At 41.2% G+C, this 19,933-nt stretch overlaps 2 protein-coding genes across 6 annotated transcripts in view; one reads left to right on the top strand and one right to left on the bottom strand.

Moving 5' to 3' along the window:
- The first annotated feature begins 3,310 nt into the window (after positions 1–3,310).
- LOC116688891 (growth arrest-specific protein 1) lies at positions 3,311–6,648 on the top strand. The gene has a single exon (XM_032515069.1). The coding sequence runs from the start codon at positions 4,005–4,007 to the stop codon at positions 4,755–4,757; it is 753 nt and encodes a 250-aa protein (XP_032370960.1). The 5' UTR covers positions 3,311–4,004; the 3' UTR covers positions 4,758–6,648.
- A 3,649-nt stretch (positions 6,649–10,297) lies between these two features.
- ulk3 (unc-51 like kinase 3) overlaps positions 10,298–19,933 on the bottom strand; it is a 17,866-nt gene continuing 8,230 nt past the window's right edge. For 4 of the 5 annotated variants that reach the window (XM_032515047.1, XM_032515037.1, XM_032515028.1 and 1 more), the window contains 6 exons: positions 19,268–19,332; positions 18,799–18,877; positions 16,799–16,839; positions 14,189–14,236; positions 13,104–13,167; positions 10,298–11,321 (listed from right to left, as the gene is read on the bottom strand). In XM_032515047.1, coding sequence (XP_032370938.1) covers positions 11,305–11,321; positions 13,104–13,167; positions 14,189–14,236; positions 16,799–16,839; positions 18,799–18,877; positions 19,268–19,332 — 314 coding nt within the window. In that variant the 3' untranslated portion in view covers positions 10,298–11,304. Of the gene's footprint in view, positions 11,322–13,103; positions 13,168–14,188; positions 14,237–16,798; positions 16,840–18,798; positions 18,878–19,267; positions 19,333–19,933 lie in introns of those variants that run through there. The other variant, XM_032515056.1, reaches the window with a different exon arrangement.

The raw sequence follows: 19,933 nt of genomic DNA, 5'->3' as shown, positions 1-19,933 counted from the left end.
TAAATTGATTTTTAGGATAATGAACTTGCTTTCTGTTTTGTGTGATTTTTTTTTTTTTTGCACATAGCCGCGACTGTGTGTGGTTTAGTTGTCAGGAGTCTTTACATGTGCAGCAACCAGAACACCAGATGGAGACAAAAACACAGTCACAAGTACAGAAGAGCCCAAAATGGGAGGCTGCAGATACAGACTGAAAGATTATGATTGACATGTACGTTATGGGATGTTGTGGTCAGTTAGTATTAAAAAGATTAATTATACAATTTAACATCCCCATCCTGTGGCAACAGTGCAGTGAAACAACGAGTTAAATGATCCACATATACCAGTGTGTACTAAAAGCCTACGTTAAAAGAAATATCCATGCATGTTTGTACTGTACATACAGTACACTCAGTGGTCACTCTTTTAGGTGCAGCCGTATAATGTGTTAATGAGGTGAGATTTATGGCAGAGCTGTTGTATTGAATTGCAACAGATTGTACAGGTGCACCTAATAAAGTGGCCATTGGATATAAAAAGATGGACAAAATAATATAGTTCAGCACTATAGGAAAATACTAATTTGTGACGCTTATAATGTAAGACAATTTAACAGTGTTTATTTTAGTAGCTATAGTGTTAGATTGGACTTTGTTATCTATTCCGGTGTTTCTGTTATTCTGTCCACCTGGTGGACATACAGCACAGATACCCTTAGTCAATGTGTATTTGTATACGTTTATATGTAATACTGTATTATACATTCTATATGTTTTACCAGTAGTGGCTTAAGACAGTTTACACACCCAGGCTAAAGTTGAAAAACATCTTTTGGAAATTGATCTTAATGCCTTTATTCAAAACAATTAGGAAAACCCAATCTTTTAAGGACACCAATTTAATAAATGTTCTTCCTTAAAACACAGGGGGCCTACATATAAACACCTAAATTCCCATAGAGGCAGGCCCCTTTTTTCTTTTTAAAGGCCAGTTATTTCATGGATCCAGGACACTATGCATCCTGATAAAGTTCCCTTGGCCTTTGGAATTAAAATAGCCCCACATCATCACTCACCCTTCACCATACATAGAGATAGCCATGGGAAACTTTAAGTTTACTATTACGCTAACTGAAATAACACCACACCAATCTCTAGCTATGGTGAAGGATATGTGATTATATGGTATTAGTTTAGTTCCAAAGGCCAAGGGAACTTTATCAGGATGCATAGTATCCTGGATCCATGAAATAACTGGCCTTTATTAATAAAAAAAGTGCCTGCCTCTATGGGAATTTAACATAGGGGTGTAAATACTTATGCCCCCTGTATTTTAAGGAAGAACATTTATGTATTTACAATACATTAGTCTTTCACAAAGAAAATTGCTGTCCTTAAAAGTTGGATTTTCCTGACAGAGGTGACGCTGCTTTGCCAAAAATAAAAAAATAAAAACATCTAGTTAGTTACCATTTGAATAATAGAAAAGCCTGGCTGTTGGTAGTTCTCAAGTGTGGTGTGAAAGGGTACAGCTGTAAAATATATTGATGCTGAAACCCCTCTCTATTGATAGGCTGCAGTGCGTGGACAATCTTCAGCCTGGAAAGACACTGGTCCACTGCATAGCCAATCTGACACAATTGGGGTGAAACGGTCCAGAAAATACTATTCTCTTCCATTCTCTTCGATTAATCGGGGCTTAAAACCTCCGCAGAATGAGAGGCAGGACGGGGAAAGGGGGCAAAGAGTGACAATTAGCGAGAACCTTTGAGTGCAAACTATGGAGTTAGATTCCTGCCAAAAGGTTGTACACAAAAAAAAAGGTGTATTAACACAAATAAAAAGTGTTGTACATAAAAAAAAAAATGTGTTGAACACCAAATAAAAGTTGTTTTGCAAACTGTCTTCAAACGTTACACACACATAAAACTGTTTTACAAACTGTCCCCAAACGTTGCACTCAAAATCATTATAAAATTGTCCCCGAGTACAAAACGGTCTCTGCTCGCTCAAAAAAAGCCTCTCCTCGAGTACGAAACAATTCCACAACCTCTGGGCAATTTCTGCCAAAAGTACATGATACATTGGGAGTAGTTCTGACTTTGTGACAGCAGGGGGCGCTCTCAAAACAATTGAAAACGCCCGGTTTGGTGAGGAAGACAGACGGCATTTCACAGCTAACACCATGAGACACCCCACAGGGGAGTTCCAAACTTTCACGGTGAAATATTAATATCTGACTATGCCATAACTATGCAGATAGAGCATTTACAATTCAGTTAAAGGCACCGCTATGTCACGGCAAGGGACCATGTTAATTTTAAATCAAATATTGTTGTAGGTTCAAGGGCCTATACAATAGACAGTATTTTTTTTGTAAAAAACAAAAACATAAACCCGAATTATGATCTGTTAACAATGCTTATCTTGGTATCCACTCTGGTTTATCTATTTAAAATACCACAATAAAGGGGAAGCTAACAGAGGGTCAGATATTAATATTTCACCGTGAAAGTTTGGAAACTTCCCTGTGGGCTCATGGTGTTAGCTGTGAAAGAGCGCTCCCTGCTGTCACAAAATCAGAAAATACTCCTAATGTATCATGTGTTTTGGCAAAATTTGCCACAGAGGGGTGTGGAATTGTTTCGTACTCGAGGAGAGGCTGTTTTGAGCGAGCAGAGACCGTTTTGTACTCGGGGACAATTATAATATATTTGAGGGCAACGTTTGGGGACAGTTGTTGTAAAACAAGTTTTATGTGTGTGTAACGTTTGAAGACAGTTTGCAAAACAACTTTTATTTGTGTGCAAACACATTTTTTATGTACAAACAACGTATTTGTGTGAAACACATTTTTTTGTGTACAACCTTTTGGCAGGAATCTAACTCCATAGCAAACCCTGAACGGCCAGGCAGTTATCACAGAGGTCTACCTCTGCTCTGTTTGTGGCAAAAAAGGAACATGTTTGTCTTTTTCCGCGCCGAAAATTGGAGCAGTGAAGTTGCAGATGTCAGCTTCTTGCAAAGGAATTCGTTTTGCAGGCCCCTCTCTGCCTCCCTCCTTTTACTTGTGTTTTGCTACAAGAGAAGAGGGGACCACACAGATCCTGGGTTTAATGCAAGAAAAACTATGACCATTTGTATCCAGCCTATCTCGTCATGTAGTGAGAGGTTTTGTGCGCAGAGCTGTGCCGCTGTAGGCCTGGAAATGGGTCCCACGACTGACTCCTCAATGACGACCAATCGGTGGCCAGGATTGTAAATGAGAGAGACGGAGAGAGTGTGTGAGAGAGAGAGAGAGAGAGAGAGAGAGAGAGGGGGGAAGGAAAACTTTTCTCTCTTTTTTTTTCGATAGAAGGAGGGGTGTGGGGAAATGATCGGTGGACCGTGAAGCGTAACAGCAAGAAGAGGGACAAAGACGCACATAGCGGGACAAAATGCGACAGACAGAAACCTCTTCCAACTAAAAGAAGAAAAAAAAATCCAACAACATCGGAATGCGTGGATGGATGTTAAAAGTAGTAGAGCTGGGGAACGGAGTGGAAACCAACAATGGCAAGAAAGATGAGTTCAAGTGTACAAACTAAGTTTTGGACAATAACTGGTTAGAGTGCGCGTTTCAGTGTCCAGCTCATATCTGCGCCCATGGCAGGGAGCAGACACTTTGGAGTAAGGTTTCCTAACTTTTGAACGGACATGCTTCCCGGAATGACTGATACTCAGCGGTTTCTCTTTTTTGCAGCCACACATGCTGATTTCCCCAAATCAGATCCTGACTTCAACTGTTGCAAAGCTCACAAGGAGGAGGCAAAGTTAAGTGACGTGCAAGTTTTGGGATAATTTAATACGGACTAAGTGTGTTTTCTTTGACTGCGTTGCTAACAAACTGTTTAGTTGCAACAAAAAAATGGATGGAATATTTATGAACTCCTGTCTGTGAGATTCGGTGTGTACCTACATTGTGCTGATCCTAATGTGCTGGTGGAGAAAGTGCACGTCACCGAACTAGAACTCCATCCAAGCATGAAATGTTGGTGCAGCGCCCTGGCACTTCTCCCATGGGTGCTGGTGGCCTTAGATGCCCAGCTAATCTGCTGGCAGGCGCTCCTTCGCTGCCACGAGGAGCCCGAGTGCGACCTTGCATACAGTCAATACCTAGCAGCTTGTGAAGGTAACATCAGAGGGACGAGGAGGCAGTGTCCGAGCCACTGCATCAACGCGCTGATACGGCTCAATCACACCCGCAGCGGGCCAGACCTGGAGACCTGCGATTGCGCCCAAGACCGGGAGTGCCTTAGCGCCAAGCGCGCCATAGAGCCGTGCCTCCCCCGCAGACACCCTAGCGATGCCGGGGGGATAGGGTGCATGGAAGCCCGGCAGCGCTGCGAGGAAGACAGCAACTGCCACACCTCCCTCACGGCCTACTTGTCATACTGCGGGCAGCTGTTCAATGGCAGGAAGTGCTCCTCCAAGTGTAAAGCCACCATTCAGCAGATGCTGTTCATCCCAAATGGCATGCTGCTGAACCGCTGTGTTTGCGATGGGGTAGAGAGGCCTTTCTGTGAAGTGGTTAAGGAGAACATGAGCAAACTTTGCGCCATAGGAGACCACATTGTTATTTCAGACCAGCCTGATGTGGATGACATCTATGAGGATGAAGACTACGACTCTAAAAACGACAGAGAGGAGGTGTATTCTGATAATTCCTCTGCTTCCCAGAGGTTGCCCAGCAGCATAACGCTCCTGTTTCTTCTTCTAGCACGGATATTGTACTGAGAAAATGGATTGAAACATTGGATTTATAAATAGCAGTGTGAAAAAATTCTATTCATTTGATCCCTCCAGGAAGCCAAGAGTCCAGCTGTAGTTGGTACCAGTTCAGCACGGCTTGCGGGCTCAGGACTCAAACACAGGTCTGCTGGATAAGGGAAGCTATTTTTTCACCTCTGAGCCTCCCTGCCATTCCATTTTAGTTGCAGGGCGACAGTAAGCACAGTAGTGATTTGTGTATGCTTTCCACAACCGTACCATTTGCATAGTAATTCTTCTTCAAGCACATCTCACTCAGGAAAACTGCTTCTTTAAAAAAAAAAAAAATTGTTATTTCAAGCGTACACATAAATGGCCATACAGTGCTCGGAGTGAACTTCTCACTGTTTTTGCTAGGTTGAAGCCTGTTGACAAAACCACTTTCAGGTGACCATGAGAGGAAGTGAACCGCAACAGACTTTGTTGCAGGGCATTGCCAAGTTGAGTGCCTTTAAACAGCTACTGTTTGTTTGGTTTCAATGGTACTTGGAGTGTGGCTTTATTAAGACCTTAGACAAACATTGGACCCATCCAGTTTCTGTTTGCTCTGCACTCCATTTCAGGGGCCTCTGCATTGTTGCAGCAACCACACTTCAAATATTTGTGGGAACAGTCAAAACGCAGGCAAGGGAGTGGGATCAAGTACTGAAATTAACTGAAGCACCTCTCCAGCACTCTGTCTGGGGCCCCTCCCCCATCTGAGATTGTTTTATTGAACTTTTCCTGAGACCCCCTCACCCCCTGCTTCCTCCTCTCAACTGCCTGCCCCCTTTCACGCCTTTAAAAAAAAAAAAAGACCCCCTGTCTTTATTACTGCTTTCACACTGAAGCAACAAGCCAGGGAAAGCATTCTGTTGCTGTTGCGAATAGGTCAACTTATACCTGGAGTTTGTTCCCAACACTGCTCACGATAAGAGGTTGACCTGGTGTGACACTGCTTGGCCTCGTTTTATACAGTATGGCTGAATACCATTTTAAACAAACTATGGGATTCAACCGGAAATCGTTGCAATACGCTTTTTTTTTGAGCTCATCAAACTAAAAAAAAAGTACATTTTGTTGACATTAACAATACTTTGATTTATTAAATCTCAAGAGGAGCAACTGCAGCAACAGCACAACACACAGTGGATATAGCAGTACAACAGGAACAACAATGTATTCACTCATAAGTAGTAGTCTGGTGTGAACGGTCAAACATGGGTTGAATGTATGTTAATTACTTTGGGTCACACTGTGTTTGGTGTGAGAGAGTGTTAATGTAATGTAGAGCGCTTTTATAATGCAGGCTTGTCACTAAGTACTTTCTAAAGAAATGCACACACACAGATGAAACTCCAGCTAATTTAAAACACAGAGACTGAGCTCAGTTCCCTACTAGTTTATTGTGCTTTGGAGGCTTTTACTTGAGCTAACAGGGCTAATGTTACCATCTCACTTCTTTTGTTCACTATTACACATTAAGCTGTTAAGCTAAAAGGGAAAGTAAAAAGTTGATCATCTGTAACAAAGCTGCCAATTTGTGTCTTTGCCATTTGAAATTGTGTCAAAACTAGTCTTGAAAACGTCTTGGAAAATGTTGCTAAATGTTAAATTATGAAGCTAGAATATGAAGAATGTGTGTATATTTTACAATTATATGCAGTAAAACAAGCCAGTGTCTTCCCACATTCACTTAGTTACTATTCAATCCTGTAGAACACACACAAACGTAGCTCAGATTTTGCACACACAAAACCTGACATAATTTAGAGTTTTCAGTTTTTCATATCATCTTGTGGCAACATAGCAGTTAACTCTTCAGAACAGTGTCTTGCATGTGGGAAGGTGAGTTTTATAATAAAATGTGTGAGTTAAAGTTGTGTAGTGATGTGATTTGTCCGCAGAGATCAAGAACAAGATCAGTTACCTTTTAAAGACTGATTTTTCTCTGAGTGCAGTTGACAGACAGACAGACAGACAGACAATACTTCCCAATATAAGAATTTCTTATAAAATATTTTTACATTGCTTTTTAGGTGCAATATACAGTATCTGAAAACAAAGAATGCTAGTTATTGTTCGAAAATGTAATTCACAAGTCAGCCAAGTCACTCCAAAGTAAGCACTGAATGTGGCCATTTTTCACCATCTGATATTTAAGAGATTAGGTCAGTGTAACTGAAACCAGGTGAGGAATTTTAAGTGCCCTTAGTCCTAGGGCAATCCATCCTCAATGTAGCAAAAACACATATCAGGATTCTACTTACAATGTAGACTCAAGTTGTTCTTAAACCACCATGATTTTTAGAGGCGGAAGGCAGAGAGCCAGTAAATGAAACAGGTCAATTGAACCAACTGAAGTAGTATTAAAGGATGTTTCAGTACATTTAGAATCCTTGCTAAACACCATACATGTAGCTCTAATGAACTGAGCCAATTGGCGCTTGTTCCATACTTATTTAGGTATTTACTAGTCATTAACAAATTGCAAAAGAGTCATTTAGCATCTAGGTGGGAGGTGTACACCTGCTCTGCAAATGGAACTTCAGTCACATCCAAAAGGTACAAAAGTGCAGTGACTGGCAGCAAAAGTAGAATAGTGATAATCTGTTAAGTGTTTTCATTTCTACACACCAACTGCTGCCACTATCTTTGCATAAAACTTTGATAAAATGTAATCATGTATACTTTATTATTCCCGCAAGGGGAAATTACAATTTACACTCTGTTCTCATTGCACACATGCTCAGTACCTATACATGCGCTAACGGAGAGATGTCAGAGTCGGGGGGGCTGCCCATGGAAAGGCGCCCCGAGCAGTTGGGGGTTTGGTGCCTTGCTAAAGAGCACCTTGGCAGTGCTCAGGAAGTGAACTGGCATCTCTCCAAGGGTTTTTATGACACATGGGTGGAAACTTTCAACTTATCCAAGCCTGGAGAGAACATCTGCACAGCTTCTCCTGATTTTCCCGTTAACTGCAGGAATCCTCAAGCCCTTCCAACGGTCTATTGTGTCTTAAAAACAGCGAGATAGAGAAACAAAGTGGCCCCCAGTTATAGCATAGCATGTCTTTCTCTAGTTTAGTTAGATTATCTTTGGTCTAATCTGTCTTAACCATTGCCATGCATCTTAACGTCCTCCAACATAACCACCAAACCCCCCCCCCCCAATTCTGGGAGCAAAATCAAAACAAACATGAGCAGAGCAGCCTTGGGGAGTTGAGTGTGTGGAGGGAAGAGGGATACAGAGGCAGCACTGTGCTGGAGCCCATTTTCTAAATTATCTTTATTCAACATTTCTCTGAAACAACCCCCACCCCCGCCTTCCTCTTCAGTGCTCCAAAGTGAGAGTGACCCGGGGATTTAGGAGGCTCTTGTCTCTCATAGGTACAATGTTCCATTCATGATAGCCATCGAGCCACAGTGAATAGCTGACCTGCTCTCTGTTTTCAGTGCATGGGGGTGCTGGAGTCAAGGGCACCCAGTTCCTCCAGGTCTAGAACATAGAAACTCCTCTTTATGGGTGACATTGATGCCAATATGACTCGACCGCTGTCCCATTAACAGTATCAAGAGAGCCAGAAAAAGAGAGAGACGGGGGGGAGCCTGGAAGGGAAAAGAGCAATAAGTAGTGTTGTTGGAGCTACACCAAAATGGAGGCCAATTAAAGCCACAATGCCGTAGGTTGTGGTTAGGGAGAGGAGACAGGGGGGTGTCTTGGAGGACCAGGGTGGTTGGTTAAGGTTTCCATTTCAGAATCTCACTTTCTGGGTAGCATTACTGTAAGGGTATTCTACGCAATTTTTAGGGGCAATATAAATTGGCAGAACTCCCAGAAACAAGCAACAAAGCAGACACAAGGGTCACAACTGCATCCAAAGTTTTCCTGGCAGCAACATGCTCATGTCATGATTAAAGCTATGAAGCCGAGCCAACACCATGGGGCGCCGCGAGCCAATTAGAGCCCCCTCCACAGCACAGCCACGAACGCAGCGCCCGTTGGTTCTCGGTCTTGTTGCTCCAGGACTCGGGGACATGCTGCTGCGGTTCTAATCATACAGTGTGGAAGTGATTTACACCTGACGTGCCAGGTGAATGTGATGAACCAGCTAGTAGGGAAGAAAACAAACATTACCGAGTCCTGGGCAGATTTCAAAACCACTTGTTAAACCTCAGGCAACTACAGCCCCACTGTATTTTACTACTTGTAGGATAACTAGACATAGCTTTGCCCAAATTCATTGATACTTGTCTTTCTAGTCACTATTTCAAAAGGGGTCCTCCAGAGAGATTTATTATTTATTTGTTTTTTTTATGATTTATTATTATACTTCAATACACTTGAGAGACTCTCTAGAAACATAAAAACAGAACAGTCCAAATCAAAGCAGCAGAAACAGAGATATCCTGATTTTTAGTTCCTAGTGTTCAAAAATGCAGGCGCCAACATTTCCAATGATGCAGCTTGATAGCATCTTTCAGTGTCCACTGCCTGTTCACCACGCACATCTGTCAAACTCCACACATCCAGTTTGCAAATATGGCGTCCTGTTTCAAACATGGACTCTCCAAGCCTGCATAACCCTGATGACATCACTATGACATCATCAGGGTTGTTTTCTCAGCCTTGACCTCCAGAGCCACAGAAAACATAACCGCTTTCACAGGTTAGGGTTATTAGGACTAAAGGGGATTAGTAAACTGATCTGTGTCTAAAATGTATGAAGTGTCCCTTTAAATCCAATTGTTTGACTTACCATTATCTGCTATTCCTAACCTTGGTGGCTCAGATGAAGCGCTCCTCTATCTTTTAAAATGGCTGTATATTTTTTGCTTTTCAGTTTTTTGAGAAGCTTAATTCCACTTGAGGTTGCTTTTCTCTTGTACGGAGAAAAGTGCAACGGGTATTGGCTTATTATGAGGAACCAGTAGAAAGAAGTGCAACTGTTGAGAGCTAGAGTTACGAGTAAGAGCTAGAGCTATCATTAATGGCAGAAGCGACAGGGGCAGTAAAAGGAAATAAAGATAAAATAGCCTACGCGTAATTAATTCTTTGTGTAATTCCCATAGTTTTTGAGATCTGGACATTTTCAAATTCCGTTTCCAGTTTTCCAGACCTCCATATGAATCATATAATTATCAAATCTCCTTACTTTCTTGTGCCTGCCTTCCTCTCTCCTCCCCTTGTGGACATGAGCCAGCCGTCTGCCGAGCTCCTTCCAGATGATGATGACGGTGAGGGACCAGCACCGTTGCTCCCACGCCGGCACATAAATCTTTCCTTAGGTTCTGAAAAACGAGAATTTTCCTCTTGCTGTTGACAAAACGCCTCAAAACGTTACAGACTAGAGAGGCTTCAGAGGTTGCAATTTTATTTTCCATTGAATTTCTCAATTAACAAATACATACAATATAAAATCACAGCTGTATAAACATTTAAATTAAAAAATAAAACAACACAGCAGAGTGGAAATCTCGCCAGCAGACATATTTATACTTTTCTCCTGTTTCAGGTATTTTCTCAAGTTGCCTTAAGAATTAAATTCACAAGGACAGACTCTCTTTTGGACATTCAAGTGCTTTACCTGTCTAAAATCATAACAGTGTGTGAAGACCTACAACAGTGACTGCCACCGACTGCCAGCTTTTGACTGTTTCACAGATGCCTAGTTATGAAGGCTTTGCTTGAGCGCTATAACTCACTTTATCCCTCAACTACTCGGCCAGTGCCAAACCTAAGAAAATGCAAGTCTAGTGTAAATAAGGCAGAGGCCGCACCTCTCTAGTTTTCCCCTCATAGTGGTGGAGAGGGCTCCATCAGCGGAGAGAGCATGGTGAGCCTGTGGTTGACCCACAGTAAAGGCAGCGGGGAAGGGAGGGTGAGGGAGTGTGCGCATGTTTGCGGAGGCCTCGATGTAACATACTAAATACTACAGTTCAGAAATGATGTGATACGTCTTCACAGCTCCCATCTGATTGTATTTTTAAGGTTTTTCACAGTTCTAAGATGTGCAGCAAATACTGTGCGCGACAATAAATGCAACGGTTTCTGTTTAACTCGTTTACCATGACAGTGTGGTATTGTCATACAAGCTGTCCAGCATTTACATATCAATAGTGTGTCAGGGGGAGGGATTTGAGGCTAAGCAGTGCAACAACAACACCGAGTAAAGAGCAGGGAACTAACTTTCAAATTCACCAGTGTGCAAATGCAAAAATTCAAGAGCTCCATTCAGTATTTTACCAGCTAAACTTTTCTTCCCCACCTCAAAAGGATATAAACACAAGTTCTCAAACTGCCAACTCATCAACTTTCCAGCAACAACCAAAACATTGACCACATTTGGCTGGCAACGGTAATATCCCACCCGGACAGCGTTCGGAGTCGGTTAGTGTGATGTGTGGTGCAGGTTTGAGTTGGCCCCGACTAAAACCTGCTAAGGTTAAGGTTCTGTGTCCAACCTGGACGCTGACGGGCAGTCTGATGCTCTGTGGGGGCGTCCCTGGCCCAGTTCCCACGGTGATCGTCATGCTTACTGCAAACAACAAGCTGAGAAAACAGAAATGATTAATGTGTGTTCGGCTTCACCTTTTCAAGATTACAAACAAATATGCTACTATATTTTAAACAATAAAGTATGTCGTAGCCTAGAGTTTTTACTCCTCTCAGGCCCTTTCACTGATCACACAGTTAATGTTGATAGAAGTCTGTGGGGGCTATTTTAACGATCTAAGCGCATGGCGTGAAGCGCACTCTGCAGGTAGGTTGTACTCTGTGTCTTCATTAATTCATGGGTGTGTTTTGGGCATAACATGCAAAAAAACAAATCAGAATGCCAAAAGCCAGGCGCGTTTGTACTATGGCGCACTGCTATTATGATGGTGGAGTTGCACCGTCATTTTTTTATTTTTAATCTTTTACATGTTTGTGTGCTGCTGCTCTTCCCTGTGTGTGTTTAACAAGCATAGTGTGCGCGCGCTGTTAAAATAACAACGAAATGCTGCGTTACTGACTTTAGACCAGGTTTTTGTTGGTCAATGGTGCGATCACTTTCTGCTGCCGCGAGACAGCAACACGCCAAGAATTCACCTGAGCACACCTCCCTGTAAGACCAGCACGCCCATGGGCGCAAAGATGGGTAAAGGTGCATTTGCTATTTAAACGACGTGGGCGCAGGATGGAAAATTAACAACTGCGTGGGTCTTAAAGTAGCAAAGACACTTGTGTCGGGCTTTGCTTTGCTGCACCAGGTGCAACATGGGGCCCTGTGAGCATTTAGTGCTTCAGGCGTCAGTGGGGGGAGGGGGGGGGGGCATCTAAAATTGTCTGAGAGTTACAGTGCGACAGTTCTCAGCAAAAATGGGCTGCTTGTTTTGGTGTAGTCTAAGGTCACCAGACAGACTTGGGCGTTGCTGTGACCCTCTTTAGCACTGCTGCTGTTGGATCAGCTAGTACGGCTGAGTGTGGTGTGGTTGTATTAACACAACAGCAGCAGAATAAGAAGCCATGTTCTTGAAACTTGAGTGGCCTGTAGAGTCATTGGTGCTCTTCCCCCATCCCCAGATTTCCTTTTTTTTTTATTTTTTATTCATAATTCCCCAGGAATGTCTTTCTGAGAACAGGATATTGTCTGGGCTTTGGGTATCCACTATCTATCCAGGAACTGAGCCCAAATACTGGGAATAAGGCTGTGTACGTTACAGCTCAGGAAGTTCAAGTATATAAAAAATGTAATTTATATCAATGATACATTGCTTTTTATATAGTTTAGAGTTGTAACATAGTGTACAGACTAGAGACGGTTAAGTACATCACATGTTACTGATCCACTGCTTTTATACAGTCAGTTTTTATCTGTTATGTTGTTTAGATTTGATATGCACTGAATATAAACTGATTCCTAAAATGTATATGTAAAGCTAATTTACTGTACATGTGAGAATGTGAAAGGAATGAAGTGTACACATATGCTGTTGTTTCTGGCATTTGTGTGTTAGGAGGGTAACTTTTTGCTCTCGCTTTCACAAGGTTGGCTTTACAAGAGGGCAGAGGAGAGAGCAGCCCAAGGCTGCACTGAAATGAAATCAAAGAGCCAGACAGTCCTGCAGGGTGGCCAGCACAGCAAGAGAATGGCTCATATTTTACTAGTGGAAAAACCTTTAATGAAAGGAAATTTCATTGCAACTTAAGGCGGCCATTCCTCATTTGACCCCCACAACCTTCCCATAACAAACCTCTATATAGTCACTTTTTAATCATGTCTGCAAAGTTCTCAAAAACACACTCTCATGAGCAGATGAGCAGTTTATACAAAACAGCAGGGAAACTCACAGCTTCTGACCGTGTCCGAAAGAGGTTCTCGATCAAGAGACACGTCCCGCTGATTCTCCTGCATCTGAAAAATAAACACATACCTGTAATTACCAAAAACTAATAACCAAACAACAACAAAACATAGACATTAAGTTACAATAATTTAAAAATAAAAATATAAACCAATAAGTCTTATCCTCGCCTTCTACTCTATTTTTCAAATCAAATATATAGTGTGTTCTAGAGGTGCATGATATATCGACTTAATATTGTTATCCTGATATCATGTTGTGCAACATTATATAGAAATATAGAAAGTGTCAAAACAAGTATGCAATATTTTGTTAATTTTGTGGAGCGATGCGTCCTGTCCATCGACGCTATAATGATCGTGTTTCATTGGCCAGTTACCGTGCCACTTGCACATGTTAGTGCACAGAGCCACTACGTGACAAACCCTATGGAGCGTACCACATGACGTGTGTGCTTATTTCAACAGAGCGACAGTGTAAATGAAGAAATGTATATAGAGACAACAAAACGGAACGAATCAAAGGTGCATGATGCTATCCCAAAAAAAACGTATTACTAACGTATTATACCTTACATAATATACCTAATGCTAGAACGTATTATTTGGCCAAAGATATGATGCCCATCCACACAGTAGATAAAAACAGGCTTCAAGAAACTAGTCAAACGATACCAAATCCCATCCCGCACCTTTTAATCACAGGTAGCTATCCCGCACCTTTATAAAAGGTGGTGCAGGCAGAGTTTGGAGTTGGAAAGATTAAATATTTTTCATTCACGACCAACCTGTGGTCCAGCTGTACTACGGAGTTGTGTACAAGTCTCACTGTGCACTAATTTGTTATGAATCTATCAATATTGCATTGCAATGCACTTTCCCGTAACTTTTGTAACTTTACATGTTTAAAAATATCAAAATAGATATCAATGTCTTAATATTCATAATCACAATATCACATTTTGTCAATATCGTGCAAACCTAGTGTGATCTCAGAAGCAGATTTACTAATACAATCTGAATATGTGTGCCAAATTCTTTAGTTTAATATTTGAAAGGAATGCATGCTTACCTTGATATGCTTTTTGAGGTATTCAGCTCTGGTCATGAGGCTTTTAATCTGGTAAGATAGGACAATAATAAGTAATTTACACTTTCAATGCAAAACACAAAAGTGTTTGCTAATGCTTTCATATGTGCTGTTAATAAGTGGTCCCCTGATGTTTTTTTAACCACGCACATTGTTAGTTAAATGCCTATTAAAAGAACTGCGAAGAAATCATGAAGCATCATGAAGTCCAAATTACATTAGTCCCAAAGCCAGCAAAAGTGTTCCCATCAGAATCACCTTCACTTTATGGTTAATGCTAATAATTAGTTTGCTAATCAGATAAAACTAAGAAGCATGGTAGACATAATACCTGCTAAACATCAGCATGTTAGGTGCATTGTCATTGTGAGTGTGTTAGCATGCTGACATTAGAATTTAGCTCAAAGTGCTGCAGTGTCTGAGAAGAGTTGCACAGAGCCAAGAATAGCAGTAAGCTCTTAGATGTTTTATTTACTTTCGGGGGGGCTCTGGTGTACAGTATAATCAGTTGATGATTCTCCCCAAATAAAAAAATCAATTACTCGTTTACTTTACTTTAAACTGCGGTGTCGTGCAGCAGAAAAACACAAGATGCATGGGGACGGGACATAAACGCCACGTCAAAATTTAAATGATAAGCTATGCTGATGTGATTCTTGATCTGCTATTTTTTGAGAACATTTCATATGGTACACATGTGTGAGTATTAGCTGCTGTCATGATACGCTTGAGGGTGCTCTTTACTGTGGTAGTCAGTCCTCTGGTGACCAAGAAGGTTCTTGGCTACACCTCGTACCTAGTTATATCACCACTACGTCATAGTATAGACAAACATCTCTTTGGTTACAGCAGTAACATCTGTGGGTCATAATCACAGGAGACCTAAACTGATGGCTTCCATAATGTCTCTTTAAAACACCAATCACACCACAGATTTGTAGGATTCAGCCCTGACCCCAACCTTATGTAGCCGCAGTACTTTAATCACAATCCCTTTAATCACGAAGTACAACAAATGTGGAGGCAATCTACATGGGTGAGGATGGTTCATCGGGTGTATTGATAAATTGGAGTTTAAAAAAAAGGTACATATACTGAAACACAGGCCACAAAACAACAGGACCTCATGTATGTTTATGTGTTATATGCCATAATGACATACATATTAACAAACACTAAATAGATCAAAGCTGTGGCTCACATATAAGAATTTGTGATGTTAAATTACAGCTTTGAAAAGGCTGAAGTGTGCTCTACAGTAGATATGAGCGCACATAAAGGCAAGTCATGGCAGCTTGCGTTGGCTCTTTTGGGTTCTCACATACACACATGCTTTCTATAGAATCCCCCACCCCCGCCTCCCTTATGCTGTGTTAGATTATCACAGCCGCATCTGAATTTACTTAAGACAAGCACCCATAAAACTTCAAATAGGGAGGTCTATGAGGCCCACTCAAACCCCCATCTCCTTGTGGGGTTTGCTGGAGAAATGCTGTTGTCTTGTTTTTGGCTCAGTTACTGGCTAAACAATGGCAGACAAAGTCCTTTTGCATGAGTTTGTCAAAATACAAAGTACATGCGCGGCCATCGAAGGCGTGCGTCACGTGTATGCGACTATAGCGTCATTACTTAACATTTCTCATGAAACTACGCACTATAGCTTAAATGAAAGTGACAATGATAAACTAGTTTAATTTTCAAAAGTGCCGCTATAGTGCCGTTACAGTCATTACCCGACTGCAATGATGGTACAGAGATGCCGTGGGCACAGATGCAGAAGAACCAGAAACACCGACCAGTTTTTTTTCGAGAGAGGGGCTTCAACAGAGCGTTTCAGAAAGAGGGTGAATATATTATATGAGTATATTCAGACAGACAGTATAAGAAAATTAATGTGTTTTTGAACATTACAGCATGTAAAAAAAATTCTAGTAGAATCCCAAATTATGAATTTCAAAATTAGCTTAATATGTCTGCTTTAGGTTAATATGGCAAACTTGTTAGCAAACTGTTGCTTATTTCCACATCCAGCAGAAAGACAGAGCAACATTAGCATTAATTTGAAGTCATTTTTCTGGCCATCTGATTATTGTAATATTCAGGAGGTCACTCTCCTTTTAGATCTTTTTCCTGGTTTCCACCAAGGGAAATATCTGACTATTTATCTGCTAAATGCTCCACTGTAAAAAAAAACAACGATAATGAGAGCAGCTAGCAAAACAGTAAACTTGTGGGCCGGAAAACCAAACCAATGAGCTGAAAGATGTAATAAAACTTTGTAGAGTTGAGGGATAATTGTCTTGGTTGTCACTGCGTGGGATTCTTTTCACATACAAGTGGTCATATGATCCATCGCTTTAAGTATCCAATTATAAAGTGGACAGTGATCTATGTGTATGTAACAGTAATACCGATGATGGATTGCGTTATTTGGCCTCAAAAATCATGCACATGTGACTCAAGGAAAAAGGCTCATGGGCCACGTGATGGAGCGTCTACCGTCCTAGGTGATCGGCCAAGGGCTCGATGGAGGTGACAGAGAGTCGTTCCTACCGTGAGCACTCAACCAGAAGCCGTTCCTCGCCAACTCACCTCGCTGTGGAGCAGCTCTCTCCTGCGACCCTGGGGCTCAGCTGGCTCACAAGGGGGGGGAAAAAAAAGATGGAGAAAATAATGAGGAGAGAGGCCGCTACCTAATCACCTTGTTTGTTCAAGAAGAGGTCAACTACTAGATTGGATTTCGCTAGCGTGTAGACTGAGGGCTCAAGGGTGGTTTCGAATGTAGGCCAGTGTTTTCACAGACATCAACCTTTTCACAGTCAGTCATCCCGGAGGGGAGAGTGACAGAGAGGGAAGAGAGAGAGGAGGGGAACTCTCTGGTGGCAAGGCATGCTGGGAAGCTGTGCAACAAAGAGCGGTTAGCCAAACAAAGGACCAATGTTTTCTCCCAAAATCCCCCTGGTGGTTTCCAGTCCTGTAATAATTAGTAAATAATTGTCTAATCACCATTTGTTTACGTAATCACGGTTTCTTTGTTTAACCACAATTAATTGCTAACATTAGCTTAAGTCTTCAGGTTGACTGTAGATGGTAATGGATTTTTCTTAGGTATGCCAAATTGTAATTATATAATTGATTATTGGTAGTTTTTTTAATTGATGATGATAAATGTTGTTCTTTATGTTAGTTTAAGAAAATATGCAATGCTTAATGATAATAAAGAGGCATGTTTTACTTCATAGCCTTTGTTATTACATAATCTGGGTCAAATTACAGATATAACCAAAAGATGTATCCTGAAAGTCATTTAAAAGTTTAATTTGTTTAAAAAAAAAAAGTGATAAATAAATATGTTTAAATTTGCCTAAAAGAGACAATTACATTCTAAATCACAGTTATTCCTGAGACGAGAAATTGTCCAACAAAATCTGGAATTGTTACAGCTCTAATGGCATCTGCTGTGCCACACAACAAGGCCCTGTGACACTGGAGAGAGAGGCTGGTTAGGATGGCATGGGAATAGTTGGACCACTATATCATATATTACTGAAGACTAGGTTGTAGCATCTACAGTCTATCAACTCAAGTTGAAAGGTGTCAGTGTTTTAAACCCTACTCGTTGAACCTTCAATAGCTCTTGCTCATTAGAGATAACAGTTTTTATTTGTTTCCAGTGTGAAATAACATAGAAATGAAGTATGCAGTCTGAATGTGAAGCATATGGCAAGGCTCTCATACCACACACAGGGTGCTGGCACAGAGTCTCATCCCGGCGCAAAGCCACATCTGGATCAGTCTATCCCACCTCTTCCATTAGGCCGATCTTCCAGATGAGCTCATGAGCCCAGCTTAATGGACGCCAGGCAACAGAGAGTCTGCTCTGTAGTGCCTCTCACTGTCTGTCTGTCTGTCTGTCTGTCTGTCTGTCACTTATTAAGTGTCCTCATCTCTCTCCAAGTCTATTGCTTCACTCTGCCTGTCTTTGTCTGTTTGTCTTTTTACACTTTCTAAATCACTTTCTCCTCATTATTTTCCATCTTTCACTGAGTCTTTTGAAATATTCCATCTGTTAGTCTCTCTCACTCTGTCCCATTCAGTCTCTCTCGGTTTGTCTCTTTCTGTTTCCAGTTAAGTATCTCTTTATCTTTACTCTCTAAGTTGTTTTTGTCTCTTTCAATTTCCTTGAGTATCATTTTCTTTGTTCAGCCATCTCGTCTCTCATCTATCTTGTTTTATATTCTGGCAGTACCCTCAACTTTAAATGAATTTCTCTACATCACTTTATGTGCCTTTTTATCTGCCTTTCAAAATAACGCTTCCTCCAAAACTCTCTTACTTGGTTTCTCTAATAACTGTGTGCAAACACACACAGCCGCCTGAGCTCTGAGGTGATGTCTCTGAATGAATAAGTATCAGATGTGGGACTACAATATGGTTTAAATATTTTCTTCCTCAGTCACCCACTGCTGCCAAAATGTCCTTGAGCAAGGCAATAAACCCCCGCTCCAGTGGAGTGGCTCAGTATCCTACAGCAGTAAGAGACAGGATAACTGGAAAAACCATCTCGTTTAGAAAAAAATGAGTTTGTGTACCTGCTAGTGCCAACAATAGTTCTCCTAAGCACTGTTGGTACACATCCAGGGTCTCATGTTCATCGAATCCAATCTCCTCCTATAACAGAAGGTTGAAAATGAGGAAAAACAATGCTTTATTTCTGACAAGAGACACTTGGGCCACCCTGTTAGTTAGTTTAGATATTTCAAATATGTTTATTAGCACTGCAAAAAGGTTATTCACTATTGTTCACTTTAAAAAGAATTTAGAGACATAAATATAAAAAAAAAGTAGTCATGACTAACAGATTGTCAGACGAGCAAAACCGCAGAATAGATGTTTTTTGTTCACCAGTGAGCTTAAAAAAATGTGGTTTGGAAAGTGATTTATGAAAGGGTATTGCTTTGTATCCCTCTGTTTTTTTATCTGTTGTATTCCTTCTGCTTCATCATGGCTTTGTGTGCATCTTTATAGCAGTGGCATCATCCAGCAGTACCACTTTCTAACCTTAGCAATGGCAGCAGAAGCCACCTCCAGAGCAGCCAGCAGTCGTGGTTGGTCTCGAGACATTTCTGGAGTAGAAAGAAAACAGAAAATACCATTTTGAGTCCTACTGTATATGTGTCTAAACGCACCCTCAATGCACCCTCATGCCCAAAAAAGCTTTGTTATCAGCATGCCCCTGCCATATCTTAAAGCTGTAATAACTTTTTGATATTAATGAACATCCGTTACATACAAGCCATTGCCAAATGAGTTCAAAATCGTTCTTTTTGTAAAACTGTTCCTTAGCATGGTAGAACTAAAGTTTTAACATGTTGTTCTGTAATAATATGGACACTGGGTCAAATGATAATGTGCAAATGGTTGACATATTGTGAACATTGTGCGTGGACTTCTTAACTCTGCTTGACTGATTTATAATTTTAATGTCTTTTTTTTCTTCTTTTTAGGACCTACATTTTGGGGTAGAGTGGGGGAGTGGGAATAAGTTGACTAAAATGTAAAATACCTTGTACCTTGTTGTAATTCTTTGAATCATAAATAAAGAGATGAGAAATGGCTGTGTTTTCAGACACTAGTGTCGGACGGTGCCTTTTGCGCGCAGAAACTCGATCGAAGATAATTACCTCTTCTGAAGAGTCCATCTTTTTTTTTTTTTTTTTATCCTCC

The sequence above is a fragment of the Etheostoma spectabile genome, chromosome 1 (assembly GCF_008692095.1).
Source record: "Etheostoma spectabile isolate EspeVRDwgs_2016 chromosome 1, UIUC_Espe_1.0, whole genome shotgun sequence".
NCBI classification, from domain to species: domain Eukaryota; kingdom Metazoa; phylum Chordata; class Actinopteri; order Perciformes; family Percidae; genus Etheostoma; species Etheostoma spectabile.
This window is presented reverse-complemented; position numbering and strand designations above follow the sequence as displayed.